This window comes from Rhyacophila brunnea, unplaced genomic scaffold (genome assembly GCF_057557595.1).
Source record: "Rhyacophila brunnea isolate RB1 unplaced genomic scaffold, BYU_Rbru_1.0 scaffold_12, whole genome shotgun sequence".
NCBI classification, from domain to species: Eukaryota; Metazoa; Arthropoda; class Insecta; order Trichoptera; family Rhyacophilidae; genus Rhyacophila; species Rhyacophila brunnea.
Window position 1 is genome coordinate 27,599,142 of NW_028232774.1, and position 27,495 is coordinate 27,626,636.

Here is a 27,495-nt window from a genome sequence, read left to right on the forward strand (position 1 = left end):
TGGAAAAGGAATTTCCACGTAAAAAAAATAATTGATTCTCTAATAGCCAACAATTTAATGAGAAGAATGAAACTGTTAAAATTGCTGGTGCTAATTTTGTAGTTGAGATTCTTAAAACTTCTTGTAAATGTTAATAGGTGATGCTTGGTCGTTTTAAGAGTTTTTATTGATATTCATAATTAAAAATGTTTGTTCGCATATGTAGGTTGATCTAAATATAACCAACATTTTTCTAGCAGAATCTTTAAATTGTTCGAATTTGACTGAATTAAGAGTGTTCATGTATATTCAAATTTTATTTTTAAAAAGGCATCAATGTAGAAAAACGTAAACTTTTTCAGAAATACGATTAAAGCTAGCGGGCCTCACAGGAATACTTGGCAGGCCGTAATTTGCCCAGGCCTGCCTATGGACGATAATGTACTTCATGGTTTAATAGTATTTCGGAGTGGATATTGTATTATATGATACAATAGGAGAATTAATATCTCATCTACCACAATTAATAATAGTGCAGTAAATAAAAAACTACACTACCAAGCAATATCGAGAGAAAAGACCATACTGATATTTTAACATCTTATTTATTCGATACTCTACATATTTAAGTGTTTTTCTATTAAATAAGTCTACTAAATTAATATCGACACATTATCAATAAGTAAATATTAATTAATCATGACTACGATAAACTTATAACCTAAAAACAAATATTTTAAAGCTTCTTGTAAATAAGTGAACACAAATTTAATAATCACTATTAAATATCTATTATCCTTATAAAAATAAAATTGGTATGTATCCTGCAGAACTAGGGTTCTTAACCTATATATGCGCCCAAGGTATCAGCAATAATTACTGATGGTGCTCCAGCAATGATGGGCTGCAAGAATGGATGCATTTCCCATTGGAAGAGAGATAAGTCCTTAACATACTTTATGTATTATTCATCAAGAAGCATTATGTGCCAAAACATTATCATTTGAACATGTCATTCTGTAAATAATCAACAATATTCGAACAAATTTTTTATCTTGAATTACTCACTCAATTGATTAGCTCTATAAAACCTTTCAAAGTTAAAATACAGCTTTGGATAATTAATTTGGTAAATAATTCTCTTGTACATTTTCCAAGGATGAAAAAAGTGATTGGTGAAAACAGTTTTGACCTAAAACCATTTAACAAATGTGATACATAACATGTATAATAAAAATTTTAGAAATCTGTGTTCGCCCACTTTTATTATCCTATATCTCAAATGCGCCCGCGACTACAATAAGGTTAAGAACCCCTGTAGAATATGCTGTGATTCTTCTTGTTAATCATAAAATTGTTTTATAAATGTATTTGATTTTAGTATAACGAACTGTCATGAAATCTATAAAACAGGTACCTTTGTTTCAAAGTTAATATGGCGCACACACCAACTCAAAAATCAACGATAGATCTATTACTTATAATAAGATATATTAATTATAGTATAAAGTACATAATTAAAACTCATTTGAAAAGTAAATGCCAATATGAACCATATAAAACCCTTCAGGATAGATTTTTTTAAACAGCGAACATATAAAATAAAGTATTTTATCTATCCCCCAAGTTTGTAAAATCAAAGTTAAAAATTAATAATAATTGTTAATACTAATTATTATTATAATTAGATAGTGTAAAAATATAAAGTTGAATGTAAAAAAGCTCGCATGTTCATATCACAAAAAGAAGTCAAAGCATACCCAAATTTTGGGTTTATGATCATAATTTTATTAGTTAATGAGAAAGAGTAAAGGATGGAATTGAAAAGGTTGAAAACTCCCCCTTGAATATGTTGATATGTTGTAGAATATGTTTTAAAAATATAACAAAACTGAATCTGTAAATTTAATAAATATTGATTAGATTTTTAAATAAGAGAATACTACTTATTCTAAGCTTAAATATTAATTTGAGATATCATTACTAAATGTGACATTAATACATAATATGTAACAGAACTTTGGGAATGCGCTCATGTTATTTTGGAATCTGCTTTTCACAACGCCGTTAAAAAAAAACTGTAGTATTGACACAATATACATATGCATAATATGTACGAAACCATAGCTTTTTTCTTTAAATTATGTACCTACATTGTTAAAAATTAATGGACAATTTAGTTATCAGTTCTCATGAGAGGTTCAATAGCCCGCAAGAATCCTCTTTCAAATTCCTTCTGCGAAAACCTGTCTACTGATGCCCTGGAAAGAAGAAAATGGATTAATCAGATACACCTAAAAAGAAGAGGAATATAAGAGGTAGAATCATTGTTACGTACTGACGGATTTCCACTATTGCCACGTTTGGGCTGAACTGAGGTAATTAGCTACAATTTTTGTGTGTTATTTAAATATGAACCTAATAAACATAATTACAATTTTTCACAAAACCGTTATTTTGAAAATAATGCAATTTTTTTCATATAGAGTATTATAACATTTTATAGAAATATAAATTACATCAATTCTCTTTAATTTTTATGTAAAATTTGATTACCTCTTTTTTATTTAAAAGCACGAGTATCAATGAGATAAAAACTAAATGCTCTCTCCAAGTGGATATGGTTATAATTTTTGCCTATTTTATTAGAACTGTCTCGCAATCAGTTAATGGAGAGGATTTAAGACTTCTAATGGTTCTAGGCATTCTTAATTCCAACTTCAGTGGCTGTTTTCTTTAGGCAACAATAAAATTTCAACCCGGTATACTGCATTACTTACTACAGAAGTAAGGTGTGTATAGTTTATTTTCATAAGATTTCAGATTCTGTGTTGGTTCACCCTTTTTTCGATTTTAACAATGAATTATTCATACAGAGAACTTGAAACAAATGCTACTAAATAATGGAAGAGAAGATCTCCCAGTTATGGCAGTGTAAAAAATGAACAGTAATACTAATGAAAATGTGAATGCACCAAGCATGATTGACATGGTTTTATGTCATTATTTCTTAAACTGCTATCATAAAGAAAATAAAAATAATCATCAAAGAACAAACAAACCTCGCAGCTTCTTTGATGCAATTCCTCTGGTTTTCGTTCAAAGCCAACACTTCCAGAATGGCCCTCGCATAGTCCATCGGTTCTGTGGCCAAGAAACCGGTACGGCTGCCTTCGGATGTCTCCACGATGTCACAAAGTGGTCCGCCGGATCTGTGTGCTATCATTATCAACCCAGCGGCCATACACTCCACCACACCTGCACAATTAGAACAATAATTTATAGCGAAACTCATTCACAGTATTATTATGCATGTTATCAGTTAAAGCTGAATGTACCACATATTATGTAAACATAGTAATAATAAAGGGGCATAAAAATTATGCTATGTTACTTACCCGTCGGAATAGGCTTGGGCAATAAGAAAATCTATAGTTCGTAGAATTTGAATAATTATAATAAAACCACCATTTTATGTTTTTAAAGGGACTGACGAAAAGTGTAAACAAAGGAAAAATGTAAATTTGGGGTATTGAAACTAATTAAAAAATCAGACATGTTTCATCACCTTTTCGAGAATGTTCATTTTCTCTTGAATCAACAATATTTTTTTTGACAAGACATGATTTAAATGGCTATAAAAAAAAACATAAAACAACAAATACTTTTACAATTGCATATTGTGTAACCTTGGTCTTGGGCACTGCAGATATTATGTCTATAAATAGAAATGCAAACTTTTATCTGGAATTCATTTCAATGATTGCCATGCAATGATTTGAATGTTTTCAAATAAATTGGAATTTTATATCCCGTTTACACGTGCATGGATTTACTGCTGACAGTACGTATTATCGCGGCCATAACAAGAAAATGCACATGTAAGCAAGTATTGTCATACAAGTTGCAAGATTGCATGCATAAATCAAAAAAATTCGGAAGCTTTTGAATGTTCATGAGACAGTTGGGATTTTTTCGATCTGCGCCTGTACAGTAGAGCGATAGTGGCGAACCTGCCAGCAATAAAACGAACTACACCGCGGAGAGACTCATTTTTTTTTATCTCACTTATCTGGTTGACCTGCCACGCCGCCCCCCTCTGAGCCTGGGTCCCCAGAATAGAGCTCTGTCAACCCCCCTTATGGGGGCCATGCACCAAGATTACATTAATTTATGTTTTTTTATTTGATAAATAATTAAATATACAAAGAACATAACACACGACGAAGAACTAAATGTACATATTTCCATGTATTTCTATTATCAATATAATAACTAATTAATGTGATACCTGAGCTTGTTTCAATGAACGTAAAAGTTTTATATATTTTGACTTGATATTTGAAATAGCAACCCGAAGTTCTCGGTCAATACCCTTCAAGCAAGACTGCTTATTATTTTTAATTATAACTTGAGTTGAAAAACTTTTCTCACCTCGGTATGTCATAGAAAATGGGAGCTGAACTGCGATAGCCTTGTCGGAAATCCGAGGATATTCTTTATTAACCGAAATCCAAAGAATAGCCAATGGAACATCGGCAAAATTCAGTTTTAGCGTCCAGTCGTTTCTCAATTCAACCAATTCCTCTCGAATTTATAAGGAAAGCGCTTCTATAGAATTTTCGGCATTGGTTGCAAAAGTGTTTCAAATCCAGTCGTATTGATTGTATGAAAGTAATGATGAAATTTCTTTTGCAGCAAAGTTAAATGTTTTTGAGACGGATTCAAAATTCATTGTTTGTTTTCAATGGTGGTCTGGTAGGTCCTTTGGTACATTTGTATTTTCATTCTGACCTTGCATTGTTCATGCAGGTGCTCAAATATATTACCAGCCATGTATGCAAATTTGGCTATTGTATTGTAATATACAAAATTATTTGTGTTTTTTTTAAACAATGCACACCGGCACACCTAGCATCGTCTCGCGGCACACCGGTTGCGGAGCACTGGTTTAAAATACAAACTATTGATGCCAGTAGATCCATACACATGTATAGGCGCTATTATTTTTAATATGTAGGTACCTAATTTTTAACTGAATTTTGAATATTTCAGACGTAAACTGCGTAAATTGAAAATTTTTGAAAACCATTGTTTGGTCCGTAAATTATCTATGCTATGGATACCTATACAGACTCATGTCGCTGACTTGAAAAATCAATATGGTAAGCTGATACCCTCCACAGCACTCAAAAGCAGTATTTTAATCCGAAAAAAAAAATTAATAGACATTCATACTTACTTATGCCGAAATGCTCATTCCACATTGCGTGCAAGCCCATTGTTCCTTGCTGGTAAATATCAAGAAGTTCCGTGTAGGATACATTAACCTTGAACTGAACGGTATCCTCCAGCGATAAGTGCTTAGTGAAGTCTTTCAAGTTTTGAACTCGTTCATGGTCCTCTTCATGGCGGCAGGATCCAACGAATATTAGGCGCAGCTGGAGTGAAATAGAAGCATTATTATGATAATTCGGCAGCAGTAAAATGATACTTTTAATACCTAATTGAAGAATGAATGTCACATTGAAACCTCTTCAATATTGTATCTGAAAGGCATTAGTCGACAAGTATCTTCGGCAAATCATTCATGGTGTGTAATGAAGTTAAATGTAATGTAATGTAAATGTAATGAAGTTAAATGTAAATAAGTAATGGAATATTTGATTTACTAACTCGGTTCCATAGTTCTTCATTATTGGTCAACAGTGTTCTCAGTTCGTACATGGCATGCAGCATGAGAGGATGATCCTTTTCAGGACGGAACTGACCCACAGATATAATTTTTATAAGACCGTTATCTGCTGCCAGTGAACGCAGGGCCTTTAACTGACTGACCTGAAAAAATAAAACAAGTTATAAACAAATAATTTTACTGTCTATGAAACAAGACATTAGAATCACTATTTCGTTTGTAAATTAATTATACTTATAACATTTCGGTTGATATTTTTAAATTCCTTACCTCACACGGTGGATAAACTCGATGAGTATTCAAAGGTGCCTTCCACAATCGATTGATGTGCTCTTCTGTCCATGTTCCGTTTACCATGACAATGTCGGCAGATCGACCCACGATTCCATAAAGCTAGAAACAAACCAAATACCAACATTATATTATGCAATGATAATTATATTATATGAATTCAAGTATTGCCAGTTTATTGAAATCAGTTAATAACAATGATTTACAACCCTTTTCCCAAATCTTTTAATAAAATTACGCTATAATATTATGAAGTTTATGCTTTGTGGAATGAAAATCATATTAACGCAAGACTCCATAATAGCACAATTCATAAAAATATTTCTTATTACTAAAAAGCATTTCATTGAAGTATGTGCAATACCGTGAACGAACCATTTTTGAAAATAGTGAGTGAAGATAAAAAAAATAGCAAATTTTTTGTCTTTCCATATTATGGTTCAAATACAGTTTTTTTTACAGCAAATAAGTAGTATGTATGGTTACTTTGTCATATTGATTCAAGTCGATTACAAGAGAACCATTTGTCAATTTTGAAATTTTAATACACCAAGCCATGCGTCTTCTAATTCTTAACAGAATGCGGCATACAATCTGTTTTAAAAATGTTGGTTCCTCACGATATTGTATTTATACCGATTTATACTCAATAATCATTTTACGATATAAACTTTCATAATAAAATCATTTGATTTGTGAGATACAAAATTAATGGTATGAATACATTTGTAACAGCATTGTACCCAATTTAAAATTCATGATATTTTTTGCTAATAGCTAATAAAATTTGGTTTAAATTACAAAAATCATTACCGCAATTCATTAATATTACACAGAAATTACAATAGTTATGAGTTTGTCTATGGAATTAATAATCAACACACGGTGTATAGGATAATCGGGTTAATAAATAATAATGATCTTACCCATCCAAAGATGCGATAGTAGATAATCTTAATCCAAGTGAAGAGTGGATTCCTAGCTATCAGGTTGGTGTTGTTATGGGAAGAAACACGATTAATTACCCGCCGCATCATATCATCGGTGATTGTCGGGTAATGAGTGTAGGTTGCAGTCTTACAAGGCCCAAGGTACTTGAAGATTGGCATTGTAAAGGCATAACCCATTGTATCGATGTAAATGTCTGTCAAAAAGATAGTTTCATAATATTGTTTATATATAACAATAAATTTAAGTAAGTACATCAAAATGCTGTTTGGCTGGTGTAAAGGACAGAGTCAGAGACCGGTCAGGGAAATTATCTAGTAATAGTAGTAACTAATTTAAACATATTTATTACATGTAGCAGAAAAGATTTATTTTCAAAAGAAAATTTTGACATGAAACGATTGAATTTTCGGTACTGTTCGGTTACCAGGAATACAGCGGAAAACACATTTTGAAAATAGCCGATAAACTGGAATATTTGTTAGGTTAACCTAACCAACCCAACCTACCCTAACCTAAACTAACCCAAATTAACAAATATTCCAGTATATCGGGTATTTTCAAAATGTGTTTTCCGCTGTATTCCTGATAACTGAACAGTACCGAATTTTCTTGTTGAATATTGAATGGTTCGTAGGACAACAAATGTAATAAACACAAAACGAAATTAACATCATCTGGAATTATTGTGTATTCAACACTTTCAATTTTCTGTGATATCATATTTGTAATATATACATGCGTTGTTCACGATTTGCAATATTAAATAATGTCTATAAATCTGCCAGTATAAGTTGTCCACTGAGTGAAAGCGCTACATGCTAACATTTGACATATCATTCAATACTTTTTATACTGTGATAAGCTTAGTTCTAAATTTGAACATCGGGCGATTTATGCTGGTATATCTACAGCAAATAAATTAAGGCGAATTCTTCACTGAGCCTTTTTTAAAGAGGCACCTAGCGGAAAAATACGAAGCTTGCAAGTTGAGACATTTTTTTGATAATTTACAATTTCAACTGTATTAATGAATAAATATGTATCTGAAAACATTAAAAATAAAAATATTTTTTATTTTAAGTCAAAGACAAACTTACAATTGTAAAAAATGTAATAAAATGTGAATTTGTTCTATCGGTCCGCACCCTATTATTACATATATTTTATGGTCGTATTTATTATTAAAATTTAGTTTATTAAGTTTTCTAAGCATCACCTAAGCGATTTTTGACAAATTCATAGTTTTAATATTTTTATATCTATTTTAAAAAACATCGATTTTTATAAAAAATATAAATGTGTATAACTTGAAATCCTTTTTATTTATATTAATATAAATATTTTACTTATATTTATGAGAATAATTGATTTGATATAAATAAAAAGGATTTCAAGTTATACACATTTATATTTTTTATAAAAATCGATGTTTTTTAAAATAGATATAAAAAATATTAAAACTATGAATTAGTCAAAAATCGCTTAGGTGATGCTTAGAAAACTTAATAAACTAAATTAAAATAATAAATATGACCATAAAATATATGTAATAATAGGGTGCGGTCCGATAGAACAAATTCACATTTTATTACATTTTTTACAATTGTAAGTTTGTCTTTGACTTAAAATAAAAAATATTTTTATTTTTAATGTTTTCAGATACATAATTATTCATTAATACAGTTGAAATTGTAAATTATCAAAAAAATGTCTTAAATTGCAAGCTTCGTATTTTTCCGCTAGGTGCCTCTTTAAAAAAGGCTCAGTGAAGACTTCGCCTTAATTGCATTTGGGAGTCTACCAGGATTTTACCACTTACAGATCTACCGATGGTACAATCCAACACTGCCAACACATATTATCAACACACTATGCAACCCTTAGGAATGTACATGCAATGATTTTTCCAAGAAAGAAGAAACATGAAAACTTATGTTAGGGACTAAGAAATACTCGATTTAGAATTATAGTCAAAATACCCATGGATTGAAAGCATTCGATGTCCTCCCCCTCTGGAGGTCCATAATATGCTCTGCTTTGGGGGGGTGAAAATGGTAATTAACCGTTTTTATATATATATATATATTGTAAGTATGCACTTTGAGTTACAATGCCAATTCGGGAAAATTGGAAGTTTGCTATGTAATAATTATTATAATATCAGAGGAAATTATTATATTAATTTTTACCTGGGTTCAACTTGAGGACAGCTTCAAAACCGAGAACCATGGATCCAAGGCTTTGAAGAAGAAGAGTGAAATAGGGATACTTCTTGGCTTCAATGAATCCTCTCATCCCCAAATAGATAAAGTTAACTCGGTCCTTGTCCACTTTTACGTTGAACGTATTTTGGGCTTTGTTTAAGATCTGTTCTGGTGTTGCATCAGTGTCTCCCGTGTACACATAAATTTTTGCTGATGGATACCTACAAAAAGATTCCAGAATTCACCAGAATTAAACAACTTTTTTATGCAAACGTATAATAAATTATTGACGGTAGAAGTAAATAATATAGGATACTCTTGATTAGTTGCGTGCAGATTTCCTTTAAAAGAAAATGACTTCATAATTATGTGTGCAGTCGAATAATTTTATAAACATGGGGTTTTCAAACTGTCTCGTATCATGGCACCCAAAGTATACACTAAAAGGTTTTTCACATCTTAAATTAAATTAGCCGGATAGATGAGCCTCTTTCCCACACAATTGTTCAATTCTTGGAATCAAACTCGCTCAGCTGGTGATAGATCAATCTGTCAATTAATACGGTTTCCAAGTAAATAGATACTATTCTCGAATACTCACAAGGTGAGGGAGAGAGATAATCCCATGTCATTTGAGAAGTTTTATACTTAATTAGTCGTTCATCTATATAGTCTTGATAATGTTGTTACAACTGAAATAACTATCGGCTTAAAAAACAATCCGTAGAATTTAATTTACTTTATATCGATACCCTAGTTCAGGGATCGGCAAACCGCGGCTCGCGAGCCACATGCGGCTCTTTGGGTATTGGCGTGCGGCTCTTTGCCAAATTCCCAATTCACATTTTTTACAAAAAAGGTATGATTGTTGTCGTTTTAAATCCGCCCATTGCAATAGTCGACAAATAAAATTTTTCTCCATTTCATATTGACGCGAGCACTTTTGAAATTTTTTTTTTGTGGATTTAACAAGAAAAGAGTTATGTAGCTCCAAATTTGTAGGTCTTGCCACCAAAATTGAGGATTTGGAGAGAGAAAAATGCAATTTAATTTCACAACACAGCTAAAACACTAACAACAAATACTAAAAGATCTACATAATAAGGTAAATATTACGATGAACAATATAAATAGCATTTAGAGAAGCCAAATAACCGATGAAAATTTGGAGTCACGCCTAAAATTGAAAACTACGAGTTACATACCAAACATACAGACACTCTCCAAAGAAATGCAAGGAAGGTCATTGTTCACATTAGTTTTAAGAATGCGTGAAAATTGTATGTAACTCATTTTCTGTAAAAATTATATTTATAATGTCAACAATAAAAAAACTTATATTTATTCGCAAAATCTTCTTCACTTGATAAATAAACAATAACATTCACTGAAATAAATCATATTTATAAAAATATATGTATGGCTCTCGAATTTTTTTTTAACCGTTACTATACTCATATTTGGCTCTTTTGGTCCAAGAGTTTGCCGACCCCTGCCCTAGTTCAATAGGGGAACAACTCATAAAACCTTGTTCCAAGATAATGGCGTTTGAATTTTTTGCAGTAATTCTCATTTTAATTTTAAAGCCTTGATTTCGATGAAAGTGTATGTTTTTTTATATTTAATTTAGTGGAATCCATCAATGCACAATGAAATTGTATATTTTAATAAGGAATTAGCCAATAAATTTGATTATATACCGGAATTACTGATTAATCTCAGAAATGGTTATTCGATTTTATGACACATTGATGAAATTGTTAACTATTTTTTTTGCTGAATTATAAAGAGAAGACCTTTCTACATCGAATGGCATTCTTAACTCAAAACGTTTAAATTTTGAGTTGTTCCCCTATTGAACTGTGGTATCGAATTATGTAGTACCTATTTTGTAAAATGGAATTCTGCCAAGTAAATTCTGACTCAATTAATTGGTGTTATTGATTTATTACAAACATCTCACCTTGCCAAGAAAGCATTGATGGCGACCCATAGAACTCTCTCTCCGCCGCCCCCCGCATTGCAGTACGGATGGAAGAAGGCCACAGTTACTCCTTCATTTTGTCTCCGGTTTTCTTTCCTCGCCTTTACTCGCATCACGCAGTTGGAGAGGAGCATCGCCAATGGCACCATAATCACTGTCACCCCTGTTATGACTACCAGCGAGCCTAGAATGATCGCAAGCAACCTGTAAAGAATTTAAATCATTTGTTAGCAGTTATCCTCGGAATAGTGACAACTTTATTTAATTTTGCTTGCTAATCGAAAAATGTCAGTTGACAGTCATGCTGACATTGTGATTTATTTTCATTGTGAATGAACAATCAAGGTTGTTTTAGTAACAGATGTTATTACTTTTGAATGATTGAAAATTAATACTATCAACTGAAGGTACTTGATGGTATATGAATTAAAATTTTAATTATTTTAAGTTTTGTATTATTCCATTTCAGTAATCTTTTGTGATCCTGGTTTCACCTTTTGGCATCTTCATGCATTATGTTACACATGTATGATACTTTAAAATCATGTGAATTCAGAAATATTGTTGTTAATTTAAACTAAAAAATCGTGAATGTTAAAATTAACTATGTATATTCATGCTGAGTAAACTGAATGTAAAATGCAGAAGAACCAATTGGTCAGTACAATTCCGAAGTGATTACAAGAAAATATATTGCCATTCTTACTGAAAGCGGAGAAATTCAAAATTTGCAATAGCTATATTGACATTGAAGTGCTTTTGGGTTTGGAGGGGTGGATTTTAATTACCCAGCGACACCGCACTATTTTATTTAGTACTACACTACTGATTTAGGGAGGCTAGGTAAATTAAATTCAATTGTCTTTGAACACATAATATTTTTAGAATATTGTATTTAAATAGTTTTCATGTGTCCAATAAGATCATAAAAAGAAAGAAATTTCCTTGTACAAAAGCATGGGTCATAATTATCTCTCATAGCTAATTTTGTTGGGTCATGTTAAAACTTCAGATTTTCCGTGTGCGCATTATGCAGCTTGCGGATTATCCGTGCATGAATTTAATTTAAAAAAAAAATCGGTTGCTTTCGTAAACATGAACAACTGATTTCTGCAAACAAACCAAAATCACAAATTTACTTAATAAATAATAAGTATTAAACATGTTAAAATAATTGTCTGCTTTAGAAATGTATAATATAGTATCTTAAAAAGAAAAAAACCATAGGTCGGATTATGCGTGTTAATTATTTATCCGTGCCGCCTCTCACCACCATCAGCCCGGATAATTGGGAGTCTACTGTATTTTAAATTGACAATGTGTTACAATAAGTAAATTGAATGGACTAAAACAATATTGATTGAAGCTTCATGAAATGAATAAGGACACATATGATTGAAGTTTAAGCAAGATTTGGAAATAGGTAGTAATTTATTAATTGTTTTATTACAATTTCAAGAAAGAGAAGATTTATCAGTCCATCTCAATAACTTCTACATTTCCAAGGGCGGTAAAATAATGAGCAACTGGTGCTTTGACAATATGTTACAACAGAAACAACAGCTCATTAACATGATAATATGATGTATAATTTACAATTACTTAATATAGTTTTGAGTAAACAGAAGTACAAATTGTGAATAGTATAGTTTTTTAACAGAATAATTACTTGAGCACAACAAAAGTGGCGGACATTTCTTCAATTGTAACCATGATCGCTCCACTTGTCAACTAGCTATAGTGCAACAGTGAACGCATAACAAAACTAACAGAAAATAGTAAACAAACTATTGATTTATCCCAGATGCATTTCCTGGAATAAAACGACTGCTGCGACGTCGGCCTAAATGTGATTGTGACAAGCTATTCCTGTCGCGCTTACTCACTGTCAATAACAAACCCTTAAAATGTTGTGCAACTAGCTACGTTGAAGTTTTCAAAGAAATGTTGAATGAAAACCCATAAGGGTTTAATTTAAAATTGTACAAATATATACAAAAAATAATAAAAAATATATAACTTACATCACGGAGTCCAACATGTTGCTTATATAAATAAAAACAATTGATCAGCCGGTGTCAAATACACGTATGCGAAAATCATTAGCTAATTACGCTAACGTCAAACTGACAGCGAAAAAATATATTAATGCTGCCAGTTAGATTATAATTTGAATTATTTTATTAAACAATTTAATAATGAATGGTTCATATTTTCGATAAATTCATGTGCTCAAACAACAATAATTAATTTTAGAAATATGAATGCAAAATTCATATAAATAAAATATATTTTTATATATTACAAGTGCATCATCGAATTGTTAATAATCTAAATATTACTACACCATACATAAGTATAAATATCTCCACTGAGAGCCCCCTCATTCAAGTGTTGTGCTTTATTTATTGAATTAACATAAGAGAAATAAAGATAATAATTATGTAAAAAAATAAAACATAAAATATGATTTAAAAATTAAATTATTTTTAATTTAATGTTATAAACAATATTATTGTTTGCTATTGTATACTCTATTGATAGGACTTCCGTAGTCGGATAGTGTCGATGTAATTTTGATGGTACATACATAAGGTAGTGTGAAATTAATATTGATATAGTATTCCCAATAACACACATTAGCATTTATTTTTTTACATCTTCGAACACCAATCGCGAAATTTTAAATAATAAACAAAAAACAAGTACGTTGCTGTGTTCATACGAAATGAGATTAAAATCTGGCAGAAACATGATTTGACGCAAATACAAATCGACTATCGAGTAAAAAATACAAGGTGGACTTGTTCGCACCACGTTATTGGTTTCAAAGTGTCGAGTGTGCTTAAATTGTTTTTTTTTTTGGTAATCAGTGTTAGTTTTGATAGATAAAATTGTACGCCGAAAAAATGACGTCTCCGACGCAAATCGTGAGCGCTTGCAATATTATTTTATTTATAATGCATGCTTTGATTTCAGTTTTTTATAAATAATCATTAACTATTTTTCCCTATAACATTCACTTCATGGCGTAAATTATTTTTAGTTGTTTTTAACTTTTCAAATACCTACATACGATTCTATTGAACATATTTTTCGTTCTTTGTTAATTAATAATAACATAGAAATCATTACGATCAGTTTTCATTTATTTATTTCTACCTAATGACTTTTCTATGTTGGGTCAGCTATTCCTATACCCTGTAGTTTATTGAACCTTATGACCGGTTTTGTACATTTCATACTATTATCAATTCGTCAATATTATTTTTATATTCCTACTGGTGCAAGTACCTATTTCATAAAACTCTAAAAAACATAATATGAGTGGAAAAAATAATAAAATTTGCTATATTATGCCACTTCAATGAAACAGCGAATCTCAACATTGATATAAAACTATGATACTTCACTTAGAAATTTATTTTTTCAATAACGTCACCATGGTGTCCTGAAGAACTAACTAGCCCAGTTGCAATTTTAGTGTGAGGATTTTTTAAAAATATTATTTATTTTCTTTCACTAAAAAGAATCTTACATACCTATACTTACGTACTTTATCACTTGTGTAGGTAATAATATATCACAGTAAGTAGGTATATTAAGTACTTAATTTAGTCTTGAATAAAAAAAATAGATTTATTATAAAATATTTACCTAAGTGTAAAAAATCATTTTAAATATCAATTAAGAATGCACAAAAGTAACCTTTGAAACACCCTCCTGTACGATTTTCTAGTTAGGCTAGTGTCGCGCTGAGGTACCTAATCGAGGAATACAAAAATAAGGGAAGTGGGTTGGCTTCTGGGTGAGACTGTAAGAAGGTTTAATTCTGTAGTGGGGAGAAATATGGAATAAACTGAAGAATTAAATTATATACCTAATAGGTATATTTAAATAAAAATATGTATAAACATATTCTATTTGAGGCGTCTAATTACAAAAAGCCACAATTCAATATTTTCGGGAAACAACGTTTTTATGTTTCAAGTTTCAATTATTTCTATTAACATGAGATTATTTTTTCCGTTGTATTCTATGTCGAAATTAGAACTAAATGGCAATTTGTTTCAGCTGATAAACTCTTAAATGTAATAAATATAGGCAAAATAAAATTGGATGTAGCGCTACTTGTACCTCATTTTTAAATTTATTCCGCATAAGGCACATATTTCCGTGGCACTGTCATGAGTTTACCAGATGCTTCAGCATGGGAGACGCCCTTTTCAATATTGAACGTTCCCTTATTGGTTGACTTAAAAACTTAAAAACTTAAATATTATGAAACACGGAGTTGGCGCTTTTTGTAATAAATCGAGACTTAAAATATTTTTTTCGTATGGTTATGTCGCGTTTTGGAATTTATAGATCAATACATATTGTGTAAAATTAAAGAATACGTGCATATTTTTTCTCGATTTTGACCAAATATGGACTTATTGCTTTTTGGAATTAAACGCCTCATTTACTTAACACTACAATAGGCCATGAGGCCCAATGAGAGTAGTGCAGTGAAGCAGTAGTGTAGTATTTTATTTTCAATATTTGCTCCTGTATCACGTAAACGAAATGCGCATTCAGTATTGATAATATTTGAGGACACTGCATGCTTTGTATTTCTTGCTTTTTATGACCTGACCGTCAAAAAGTAATAAACCAAATCAATCTTCAAATTATTTGCCTATTGTACCTGACTTTCACATTTCCATTTTATTAATCTGTTTTGTAGATTTGACCCATCATCCATGCGCCGAGTCAAGCGGTAGCTCATAATTTTTAATTTAATTCTTCTGATATACAAGACAGTGATCCGACCAAAACTAACCTACTGGTCGGAGTGTTGGACTCTCACCAAGGCTGATGAGTGTGCACTCGATATATTCGAGTGGATGGTGCTGCGTAGGATATATGGGCCCATACTAGAAAGAGAAGAATGGCGCATTCGGCATAACCTAGAGCTCTACAACCTCTTCCAAGAAAAATGTGTCTTGGATACCAGACCGGATAGTCAAAAGGTCGATTGGCAGGTCCAGTCAGGTGGTTGGACAGTATCAACAAAAATGCTAGAGTGACCGGTGTAGATACCTGGAGGACACTGGCCCAGGATAGGGGTGCTGAAGGAGGCTAGGGACCGGCCTGGGTTATTGGGCCATTTATGATAATGATGATGATGATGTTTCATGTAGATCTCATAAACTTCAAGGAAAATCTTGGGTGTTTTTATATTTCAAGTAGACAATGTGTAAATTAATAATTATAATTTTTGTTACTCAGTTGAAAAGTATCGGGCCGAAGTTGGTGCCATTCTTCAAGTCTGTGGCCGTGTACTTTGTGTTGTTCATCCCGACGGAGAAGCCTTCCGTGTGGGGCATGTTCGTGAAATGCGCTCCCATCCTCAGCCTCATGTTCTTCGTTCTGCTGCACGGCATGAGCTTCGGAGACGAGTGAGAATATTTTTTAATTCTTTCAATAATTACTGATATTAAGCGCGTAATTTTGAAAACACTTCTGAGAAAATATATTATAACCAATAGAAAAAACCCGCAGGAATCGAACCTGCATCTCTCGGGTTTCGCTCCCACGCACATATACCACTATGCTAAAGGTACCATACTTAATTACGACAAATTTTAACTAATGACTCTTGGCTTTTGTATTTTAAATCAAAGTAGGTATTACTTTAATTACTAACTGACGTCACGGATCACTCCAAGATATTTTAGTGTTGTAGCTTCCTTGAACTTGCTAATAATTTTTATTAATTACTAATTACTACTGACATTGACATGAAATTCTAAAACCATCGAGGGTTCTTTCAACAAGTTCGAAATGTCATGGCTAATAGAACTACTAGAAGTCACATTCATTCTAGGGCGGATCAGTGACCTGAGACCGGCCCAAGTAATTTTCTAGTCAATCAGCTCAAAATTAAATTGTACACATAATAAATGTTGACATGAAACTGAATCGTATTGTCAACTATAACAGTTTCAAATTTATGTGATATTACGAGGGTGGGTCAATAAGTCCTTAGAAAAGCCGACAGGTGGCGCGACTAGTACTGTAAGCGGTTTGTTTTCATGCAGCGGCACTACCGATTCAGTATGCTGCGAAGTTTCAATCAGATTGGTCGGGTTGTTGTGTGTTTCTCGTACATTTAAAAAAAAATTTGCTTGTGGAAAATGGAAAAATGGAAAATGGAGAAAATTGAGTTTAGAGCTGTTATTAAACATTTTAATATAAAAGGGTTAACAGCAAAGGAAATAAAAAATGAGTTGGATTTAGTTCACGGCATATATGCTCCTTCACTTGCAACTATTTATAACTGGTTAAATGAATTTAAACGTGGTCGTACATCAACAAAGGATGAACCACGCTCAGGACGTCCTGTAGAGGTGACTACACCAGAAATGATCAATAAAATCCACGATATGGTGTTAAGTGACCGAAGATTAAAGTTGAGTGAGATAATTGAGGTTACAGGGATCTCAAAAGGTAGCGTCATTTCTATTTTACATGACAAATTGGGCATGAAAAAAATTTCTGCAAGATGGGTGCCGCGTTTGCTCACAGTCGACAATAAACGCAATAGGGTGGTGGCCTCTAAAGCCCTGTTGTCGCTCATGCAACGCAATCCGGATGAATTTTTTCGTCGCTTTGTGACTGTAGATGAAACATGGATACACCACTATACTCTCGAGACGAAAGAACAGTCAAAGCAGTGGATTGCGAAAGGCGAACCATGTCCAAAGAAGGCGAAAACCGTAAAATCAGCTGGTAAGGTTATGGCTACTGTATTTTGGGATGCACGTGGAATTATTTTCGTTGACTATTTGGAAAAAGGAAAAACAATAACAGGGGATTATTATGCATCTTTATTGGACCAGCTAAAAAACAAAATTGAAGAAAAACGGCCTCATTTAAACAGGAAAAAAATCCTCTTTCATTAGGACAATGCCCGTGTTCACACATGTTTACGATCAATGGCTAAAATTGAAGAATTGAAGTTCGGATTGGTCGACCACCCACCGTATTCGCCAGATTTAGCCCCCAGTGACTTTTTCCTTTTCCCAAACTTAAAAAAATGGCTAAGTGGACAACGTTTTTTTTCAAATGAAGAAGTCATCGATCGGACAAATGCTTATTTTGAGGACCTTCCGAAAACTTATTTTTCTGACGGTTTAAAAAAAATTGAGAAACGTCTAACCAAGTGTATTGAGTTCCAAGGAGATTATGTTGAGAAATAAAAAAAAAATACAAAAATAAAAACTGTTTTAATGCTTTTTTCTAAGGAATTATTCACCCACCCTCGTATATTTAGTATCTACATGTATTGTTCATGATGTGAAATAAAAATGTTTTGCAATAAAAAATTGCAATCGGGACTCGCTGGCCTACTAGAATTTCTCTCAGTGAGATTGATCTATCCATGCACTCTGTATCCACCGCGAGTGGAATGTGTCGAGACGGGATTATTGAGTTACTCCAAGCGATTGCAATAAAGTAACCAACTCAATAACCCCAGCGTGATCGATTGCACTTGCGGGTTGTACAATGGAATAAAGACCCTGGTCTTATTCAAAATTAACTTTGTGATGTAATAGAAAACACGTTAGTTTCAATAATATGACAATTTTGATTTGTATTTTCCCTTGAGAAGATAAAACAGTGAGCGTATTGATAAGAATTACAGTGTACAAATTAATTTTTCTCTGTTAAATTTGTAGTTTGACCACATGAATTCTATATAATTTTAATAAAATCGAGCAAAACAATTATTCAGCTCATTTAAATGCAAAAGAAACCAATCATTATCTATGATTTAATTTGATTGATATGTAATTTATTGAAGGAATCAATCAAACAATATTATTCTTTTATCTAAATCCATATAAAGACAACTTAATAGTTATGAAAATTAAATCAATCTTGTATCTTCGGTTTCTAAACAAATTTATGAGGATGTGTTTGATTCAGCCAGGGATTCGAATCCATGACCCATTGTATAACAGCTGCGTATTTAAACTAAAGCAAAAAACTAAAGATTTTTGGACAATGACTGAATTACACTATAGCATGAATTTGATATAACTTTATAAGACAGCGGTTCCAAATCAGTGGCATGCGAGAGTCAACTGTCGGTACCCAGTTGAAAACGTTGAGAACTACTTGTATAAAAGATATCTTCTTTTCTTTCTTTTGACCATATCCAATCCATATGGACCTCCACAGAGTGGAGGTTTGTGTTAACAGATTTTTGTTTGTACAAGAATTGGGTGTTAGCCACTTGCTCAACCTATTAGGTCCATACTATGACTTCAAACACAAATTAAAAACAATATGCCAGATGCAAGATTCGAACCTGGGACCCACGACATTATAAGCCGATCCGTAATCCGCTCGGCCATTATGAGCATCTATCAAGATATCTAGCTAAATGTAACCTAATACTATACGTCACATAGAGGCAATGGATTCATGTATTCTTACATGAAGTGAAAATGTCCCGTAAATAGTGAGTTTTGATAAGCGTCAGAAAAATCTTTAAATTAAATAATAATAGTTTAAATACATATATATTTGAGAAAAGACAAAACTTGACGTATCCATTGAGGAGCTGAAGATTTAAATCTAAAATTAAAAGTGACATAAGTAAAAATTAGTCTGATCTCTATTTAAATTCTCATCATCATATACCTATTTATGCGTGAAAAAGGATACAAACATCAATAGAACTACTTTACGTTATGTCGAATTTATAATCGTATATTCAAATTGTCATTGGTTACCGATACAGTTGGATTGTTTTGATTTCAGGTCCAAAATAATTATGACGTGATATGGCGAATGCCTGTAAATGCATAAATAAACGAGTCTTGTTCCTCATAGTCATTGTCGTGTGTTACATAAGATAATAAAACCCGACACCGATATCTTAGTTAACACTGAAAACTTCATAAAATATGCGATAGTAATTAATAATTATTGCTCTACTTCAATTATGGATGAAAACTTATTGATTCTACTGACCTCGATTCAAGAAAATCAATTTCCTTTCAAACAAACAGTTGATTAGTGGCTTCGTTGCATTTTTTCCAGGCACATATTCTCTCGTAGAATATTCATGGGTCTGGTGTTTTCGTGCGGGGGAGACGCCCTGCTAATATGGCCGCAGTACTTCTTACACGGAATGGCCTCATTTGGCATAGCGCAAATATTCTACACCCTCGCTTTTGGATTCCAGACGATGAATATCACCCTCGGCATCACGTTGTATTCTATATGCGCGTACGGTGAGTAATGTTTTACTGTATTAGCGTATTATCTAAATTGTCTTGCTTGCAAAGCTATTATTTTTTATTTGTAGTATTCGTAATATTTACCAGCTGATAAGTATTCAAATCTATTGAAATGTGCTGAAAAATTGTATGCCTGTTTTGGTTCGACATACTTGTGCGAATCAGCATTTTCGCAAATGAAAATTATAAAATCGAAGTACAGAACAACTTCAATGTATGAACGGTATCATGTTTGAGAAATGGTTTGAGTAATTACACCCCAAATTATATGAAAATTGTAGAAACCTTACAATATAGGATACGTAATCCAAGCTCTGTAGCATCAAAATTTATGCATTCAAAATACAATACCTAACTCCAGTTATGTAAATAATTTTTTCTATGTACAACGCTTTATTTAATTTTCATGGTAAGATTCTATTTTCGTTTAAAAATATACCTATTATATACTATGTCCTTAATTTCAGAAAAAGTAGATCGCGGAAGATTTTTCTTCTCCAAAGTAGATCTTAATATGTAAAAATTAGTTGACACCCCTGCTCTATAGCAATGATGGTTTTATTAATTGTGTCGATTAGATATTGTTATTAAAAAATCAAATTTGGAATCTCTTGACAACAGCAAAATTATTAGTTCACAATGAAGAATTTTGTTTTGATATAAATTGTTTAATCTTCTTTTTTTTAAGTCATGACATTTTATTAATCATTATCATTGTTTTTGTTATTTGTTTTTTTAGTAATCGGAAATAAGAAAAATATTAAATCCTAATTATTGATATTGTTTTTAAAAAGTTTAATAATAATGAGATAAAATAATATTTAAGGAATTAAATCTGACAAATATTTTATACAATGTCACTAATTTTATAAGACATTCATGACATTTAATTAAACACTTGTTTTAGCAAAAATTAATGATTGCTGCCCACCGTAGTTATGTTTGTAGTTTTGTTCTTATAAATATTCGGGCTTGATTTTCATTACCCGGGTGACGTTTGCATGTTGTTTTTCCATTTAATGCTTGAATGTAGTTGGATCTTTCTACTTGTTTCTTCTCTATCACCAAGCACCAAATAGGAGATGCGCGAATGATTCACTACCATCGTCAAATTTACCTTCCATATGCATGGAGCGGAAATGGTGTAAAAAAAATAATTGCCACATCTCTAAATATATTTTTATTATATTCAATTTTCCACTTTGCAATGTATTATTTTTCTTGTATGATACGGTATGCAACCATTAAGATGTCGGCAGATTGGTATGGATCAGTTTGCAGCCAAAAGTAAATGTGGATTCTAGTACGATTTTAGTTTGTTTAGGCGTTTCTATGAACACAGTGAAAAATTTCAAACCATATTGACTCTAATACAATTAACTATTTCTTATTATATTTTTTTTTTTTGTATAATTTGTTTCTTTGTTAAACACCACAATAGGCCGTGAAGCCCAATTACAGTGGTAAAACTCCCAGGCTTGAGAAATTTACGTATTAGATTATGTAAATATTTTTTGACCGGGAATCGAATCCGGAGCTCCAGGATGGCAGTCCAGCACCTTACGCACTGCACTACGAGAGCCGCCTATATTTTACGTATAAACTTGAACATGAACCCAGGAATTGTATGGCCACTCATATATATATCCCGTTAGAGATAATGACACGTTTTAACGGAAATAAAACATTAATTTATTTGTCATTGTGGTTTTTCTTTAAACTTTAAGCTCACAAGTAACATAATATTTTCTAATAAATTCATGGAATCAGTAGAAAATTTCTCAGTATGTTATGTAGTTTTGTCATACTCGAAAACATTTCTGAGCATTCATGTTATTTGTCTGATTTGACAGTCATGTAGTTATTTATATCCTTATTGGCCTTGGGTACTCCATCCATTAATATCAATTACAAGATGTGTCAATTGAAATATTCATGTGTCGCTAAATGGCCAGCTGCTCTCAATTTTGGATAAAGAATTTCAATTGTATAATAGACACTTATAACATTAATTTCCTATGATTTTCGAAATATTTACATTTTAATAAACATTTTGACCATTTATTTCCATAAACACAAGATAGTTTTTTTTTTTTTTTTTAATTTTGTTCTGTTATAATTTTCAAAAACTACTGGACTAATATTGATGAAACTTGCACAGCTTATAGACAACACTGTTAGTACTAATTCAATAAAGTTCAATCTCAACATCCTAAGAGAGTTCCAAAGTTATAAGATAAAACTGTTGTCTATATAGGTGGATAAATTACATTCAAATCGAATCAGTCTATTTAAACTATATTTCTGTCTACTTTTTATTTATCAACTAAGCGCAGACATACTCTAGTTTATTATAAAATTCATTGTTGTTTGTCGTGGATAAAAATCAACGTACTGAGATCCCCGGGGTTCCAGCGGCTAGCTCAGGTGTCCATCGAACCCCGGATTCACAAAAAAAAAAAAAAAATTCAAACGGTTGGAGTGTAAATAAAACACAGTCCTTCGTGCTCGTAACGTGATATTGTTTATATTTTACATTTTTAGTTTTACAAATTATATTTGGGATTTTTACAGTGGTAGTCGTCAGGTCCGTACCTATCGGAAAGGGGACGCTTACTAACATCCTTTTTTCTTTTTTTTTAAATTCCTCGTACCGACGCCATCCAGCAAAAAAAGGACTCTCGTGATTGGCCAAATTTTATCGCGTGATCTTTGATTCGGCGAATCACGAGCCTGACCCTGGCGCCGGCGCGCGAGGATTTCACGCACAATGCGCGGCAAAATTTATTATATTTAAATCCTTATATTTAGTCTTAAAATTATCTCTTTCATCCATCATCATTTTTACTTTTTAAATTAAAAAGAAATACTTACGTGGTTGAGCAAGGAATCAGATTAGATGTTTTATGAAGCCGTTTCTAGAGGTCAGGGTTACGTTTCGACTTAAGCTACTAAATGATTATTTTACACCGGGAGAAGCCCGCCTGTAACAGGGGTGTATCAGTACCTTGACCATTCCTGTCACATTTTATCATAACCTTCAATTTTGTTTTCAATGTGTGTACAGCCCATTATTATTTTCTCTTTCCACTGATGTTTCTGACCTTTGTACATAGTAATTAATTGCATGTCGTGTTTATGTTCAATAAATGTTTTTTTATGATCTGTTTTTCATATTATTTTCTATTTTATTTTTGAAAATAATATGAAAATCATAATTGAAAGTCGAGATAGTAGTCAGGTAAATTGTAGTATTCATTTTTATCACTACTTGATGGAAAGAATTTTAATTTATTTGTTTTTTTCCACAATTTAAGAGTTTTTCAAAAGTGGTTCTTTCACTGGCTCCCTAAAGACTGCTTCACATGTGATTTTCATAACTCGCCAAATTCAACATCAAATAGCTTTTAAAACTTATTAAATATGGGACTATTTTTCAATAGTAGATAAATCTGGCACGTTTATTTTCAAACAGCGTCAAATCCATTTCAGCCAACCACGTCATTCCAAGGCAGATGTTATTTTGCTAAATGCCATACGTTATGAATGTAAACAAGGAGACAACGTCTTTGTTTTGTTGCTAGTAAACACAAACTTTTTAGGAAGGAGAAGTGAAAATGTCTTGTCAACAAGTATATTTTACCTACTTTATAATTATTTTAATATAACACCAGTTTTATCCTGATGGACATTTTCAATTGGACGGTAGCCAATACATTATTAAATTTTATTATTCTTACGTCATAGAAATATTATATTTGGTTACAGCATGTAACTCTTTTTAACAATAACTTCTCTTACATATTGCAGCCGTGTCACTTCTGATTCAGAACACAACGGGAGTGTTCACTGTGGGCGTGCCGATCTATTCGTTGATGCTGATTACGATGGTGTGGCGAGCGATGGCCAGGGTGAGATTGGGCAAGGGCGAATGGGCGTGGACTGAGATCTGCTCTTGTGTCGGAGGAATATTCTTTGTCCTCTCCGACGCCGTTATCGGCTTCGACCGATTCTACAGCCCCATACCTCATTCACAGGTAATGTTGTTTTATTCTGTCTCTATTTGACATATTCAAATTTCTGAGTCAAGTTATTTAATCTAAATTTTCTCCAATATTTTTAATTTATCCACGCACCACCCTCTATTTTGTGTATATTGTACTTCATATAGATTGATTGAGGTGCTGAGGATTAAACATGTACAAGTTACACATATTTAAAAAAAGTATTTATGAGTTGTTTTCTCAAAGTAAAAACTTTTTTATGTGTGATTCACACACATAACTGGTTTGTATGAAAAATTATTAACATTTAATTCATAATATTGAATTATATCCCATGGACACAGTGTATATTTTATCTGTATTTTAAAGCCAGTATGTTATAGAAAATTATTTAAATACATATATCTTTCGGAGCCAAATCTCCTTATGAGTCTATTCATAAAAGAAACCTTACATTAAAACCAAAAAGGTGAAAATCCATATATATCGAGGGACTGAAAGATGTTAAATTACATTTTCCCGAAAGTGTTCTCTTTGGACATAGAACACACTAGTTCTCAATGTACAGATAATGTTGTTTACTTTACTTTGACTGTTTTGGCCCGACATGTTCTCCTTCAAACACTAAAAACATTAATAAACAAATAGAAATAATGATCATTTGCGAACCAGATCCCATTAACAGGATATTGAAAACAGTTACTATATATATTGAATTTACAATCCCATATTTAACTTTGAAGTCAATTTTATCATCTTGGTTAACATGTGCACTCTTTCGTGAGAGTGAATTTAGGTGGACGTTGTTTTATATGTTTTTAAGATAGGGTCGATCAACCTAGTTCACTTGGTGTGCTTCTTTGTACTTTTATTTCAACATGTTAACACTTATTTTATACAATGCCGTGAATGCTTGTAATTTATAATTTGTCATGTTGATTATTATGTAAAATAAATAAATTTGAATTTGAACTATTCGTTCTAACCTAAATTATAGTATAAAAAATATTTTAATTAAATTTTTAATCAAAATTGATTTAATATTGTCAAGATGATCTTGAAATGGTGAGACTTAAAAAATAAGTACAATAAGTACAAAGTCCTCTGCTATCAATAAAATTATCAAGTTCATCTGCTTAACATGATATGACAAAATATGAGTTAATTATTTTATCTAAGATAGGTGTATATAAGAGAAGATTAATATTTTAATGGATTATTAATTATATAATATGTGTTTCAATGTGTCATCCATAAATAATGACTGCATTTTGGTTTAGTTTCATAGTTTTAAAACTTTCAAAATTTCACAAATGTCCAAATTTTGGTTATGTTAGATTTCCTTATTGTAGTAATAAAAGTATTGATTGTTTTCTTCCAGATGTTGATAATGACCACTTATTACATTGCGCAAATCGGTATTGCTCTCAGCGTTGTGGACTCCAGTTCCACGTACAAACTGGCTCAACAGAAACTTCTAGAAAAAAATGCCGCAAAGGAAAAGAGTCAAAGTGATCAAGTTGTAACCAAGTCTTCACTGGACGTCCCCTTATCTTCCAAACATACTGCCAGCAAGAAAAGCGTATCAAAAGTGTCTACCGTAATTAACACTAAAAATGACTGAAATGATTTCACTTGACAGATTTATTTCTTTTTCATGACAATTTTTTCAAATACTGATCGTGATGTTAATTCAATTTATATATTTTTTGTAATTAAAGAAATTGGCCACCATAGATTGAACCACTGAATTCATCTTTATTTGGTAATAATGCATATTATATTTAGAAGAAACTAAAAGTTGCAACCTAAGTAAATTACCATTTCCGCTCCCTAGAATGAACACACATCTTTTTATGAAGAATGATTATTAGCCATTCGACCAACTTTACTGATAATCGGGTAATCGAATCTACACCTGCAGTATTCGAGATACTACTCTACCGTGGGGACAAACTAACTAACATAAACAACTCAAAAATCGTAAAATTAACAAAATTTTGGTTTTTTAAACCATAACAAATATATACAAAATAATTATTTTCTTGTATAGTTGCATGTGTGTATAAATGTATTTGTTACTTATAATTCAATGGGAAAATGCACATAGATAAAAAGCAAACTTTAATGTATACCGTGGAATTTCATTAAATCGGCACTATAAAATTGTGGAAGCCCATACGATATTATTAGGAACAAAATTTAACAAAACATGTTTTTATATTTTTTACCAAAATACTCTCTTATCGAGATTTGTTTCTCATAGGTATTTAAACCTTGTATAAAAACTACACAAAATCAAAATGCCATAGTGACAGATTACTGGACCTGTCAGATTAGTGAGAAAATGCCCACTGTGGCGCTATCTGTTGTTGATTGATGTAATTTTGTTCATAGGAGTCCTCAGAATTCAAAAAAATATTCATGTCATACAGTTTATTGAATGATAATCGTATTGAAAGGAAGACTTTTTCTACAAGAATTCAAGTTTATGAAGAGATGGATAATTATAATAATCATGATGCACTTTTACCGGTAATTATTTGTCAGATTGACAAATCCATTATTTTCTTTCTCGAAGACTGAAGATTTCATATTATATTGGCTGTTATACTGCGCAGACAGAAACCCAACGATTAACAAAACATAGTTTCTGAAAAAAATATAATAAAACATTGGCTCCCATCTTGCATTTTGTATGAATATTCAAAATATATTTTACACATATTATACTATCACTATTTCGATGCCCAAGGCTACAAAGCAATTTTTCAATAGCCATACTAACATTCTAATAAAAAATATACTTATTTATAACGTTATCAGCTGTTCCATCAGATTGTAAAATCATTTTATCAATCTGGTTTAAAAATACAGAAGATTATTATAATCCTGATTCTACCTATTACATAATATTATACCCCGTTAAGAAAATGTATGGGTAAACATGTATTATCCTGCAGTTGGCAAGATTGCGTCCATGAATCAAACAAGTTTGGAAGCTTCTGAATTTTAATGCGCAAGTAAGATCTGCCTGCGCAGTGGAACGATAATGGCTAACCTGCCGGTAAAAAAACGAACTACTCAT

At 31.8% G+C, this 27,495-nt stretch overlaps 2 protein-coding genes across 2 annotated transcripts; one reads left to right on the forward strand and one right to left on the reverse strand.

Moving 5' to 3' along the window:
- Positions 1–278: 278 nt before the first annotated feature.
- On the reverse strand, positions 279–13,246 carry Alg11 (ALG11 alpha-1,2-mannosyltransferase). The gene is made up of 9 exons (XM_085961117.1): positions 13,129–13,246; positions 11,084–11,308; positions 9,106–9,341; positions 6,892–7,109; positions 5,945–6,067; positions 5,656–5,817; positions 5,222–5,420; positions 3,042–3,237; positions 279–2,240 (listed from the first exon to the last, which is right to left on the reverse strand). Exons 1-9 carry the CDS (start codon positions 13,143–13,145, stop codon positions 2,156–2,158), a joined length of 1,461 nt encoding a protein of 486 aa, XP_085817243.1. The 5' UTR covers positions 13,146–13,246; the 3' UTR covers positions 279–2,155.
- A 573-nt stretch (positions 13,247–13,819) lies between these two features.
- Positions 13,820–27,429, forward strand: LOC147078023 (lysoplasmalogenase TMEM86A). Its single transcript, XM_085961120.1, has 5 exons — positions 13,820–14,034; positions 16,379–16,548; positions 20,204–20,397; positions 24,214–24,440; positions 25,789–27,429. Exons 1-5 carry the CDS (start codon positions 14,014–14,016, stop codon positions 26,029–26,031), a joined length of 855 nt encoding a protein of 284 aa, XP_085817246.1. The 5' UTR covers positions 13,820–14,013; the 3' UTR covers positions 26,032–27,429.
- The last annotated feature ends 66 nt before the right edge of the window (positions 27,430–27,495 follow it).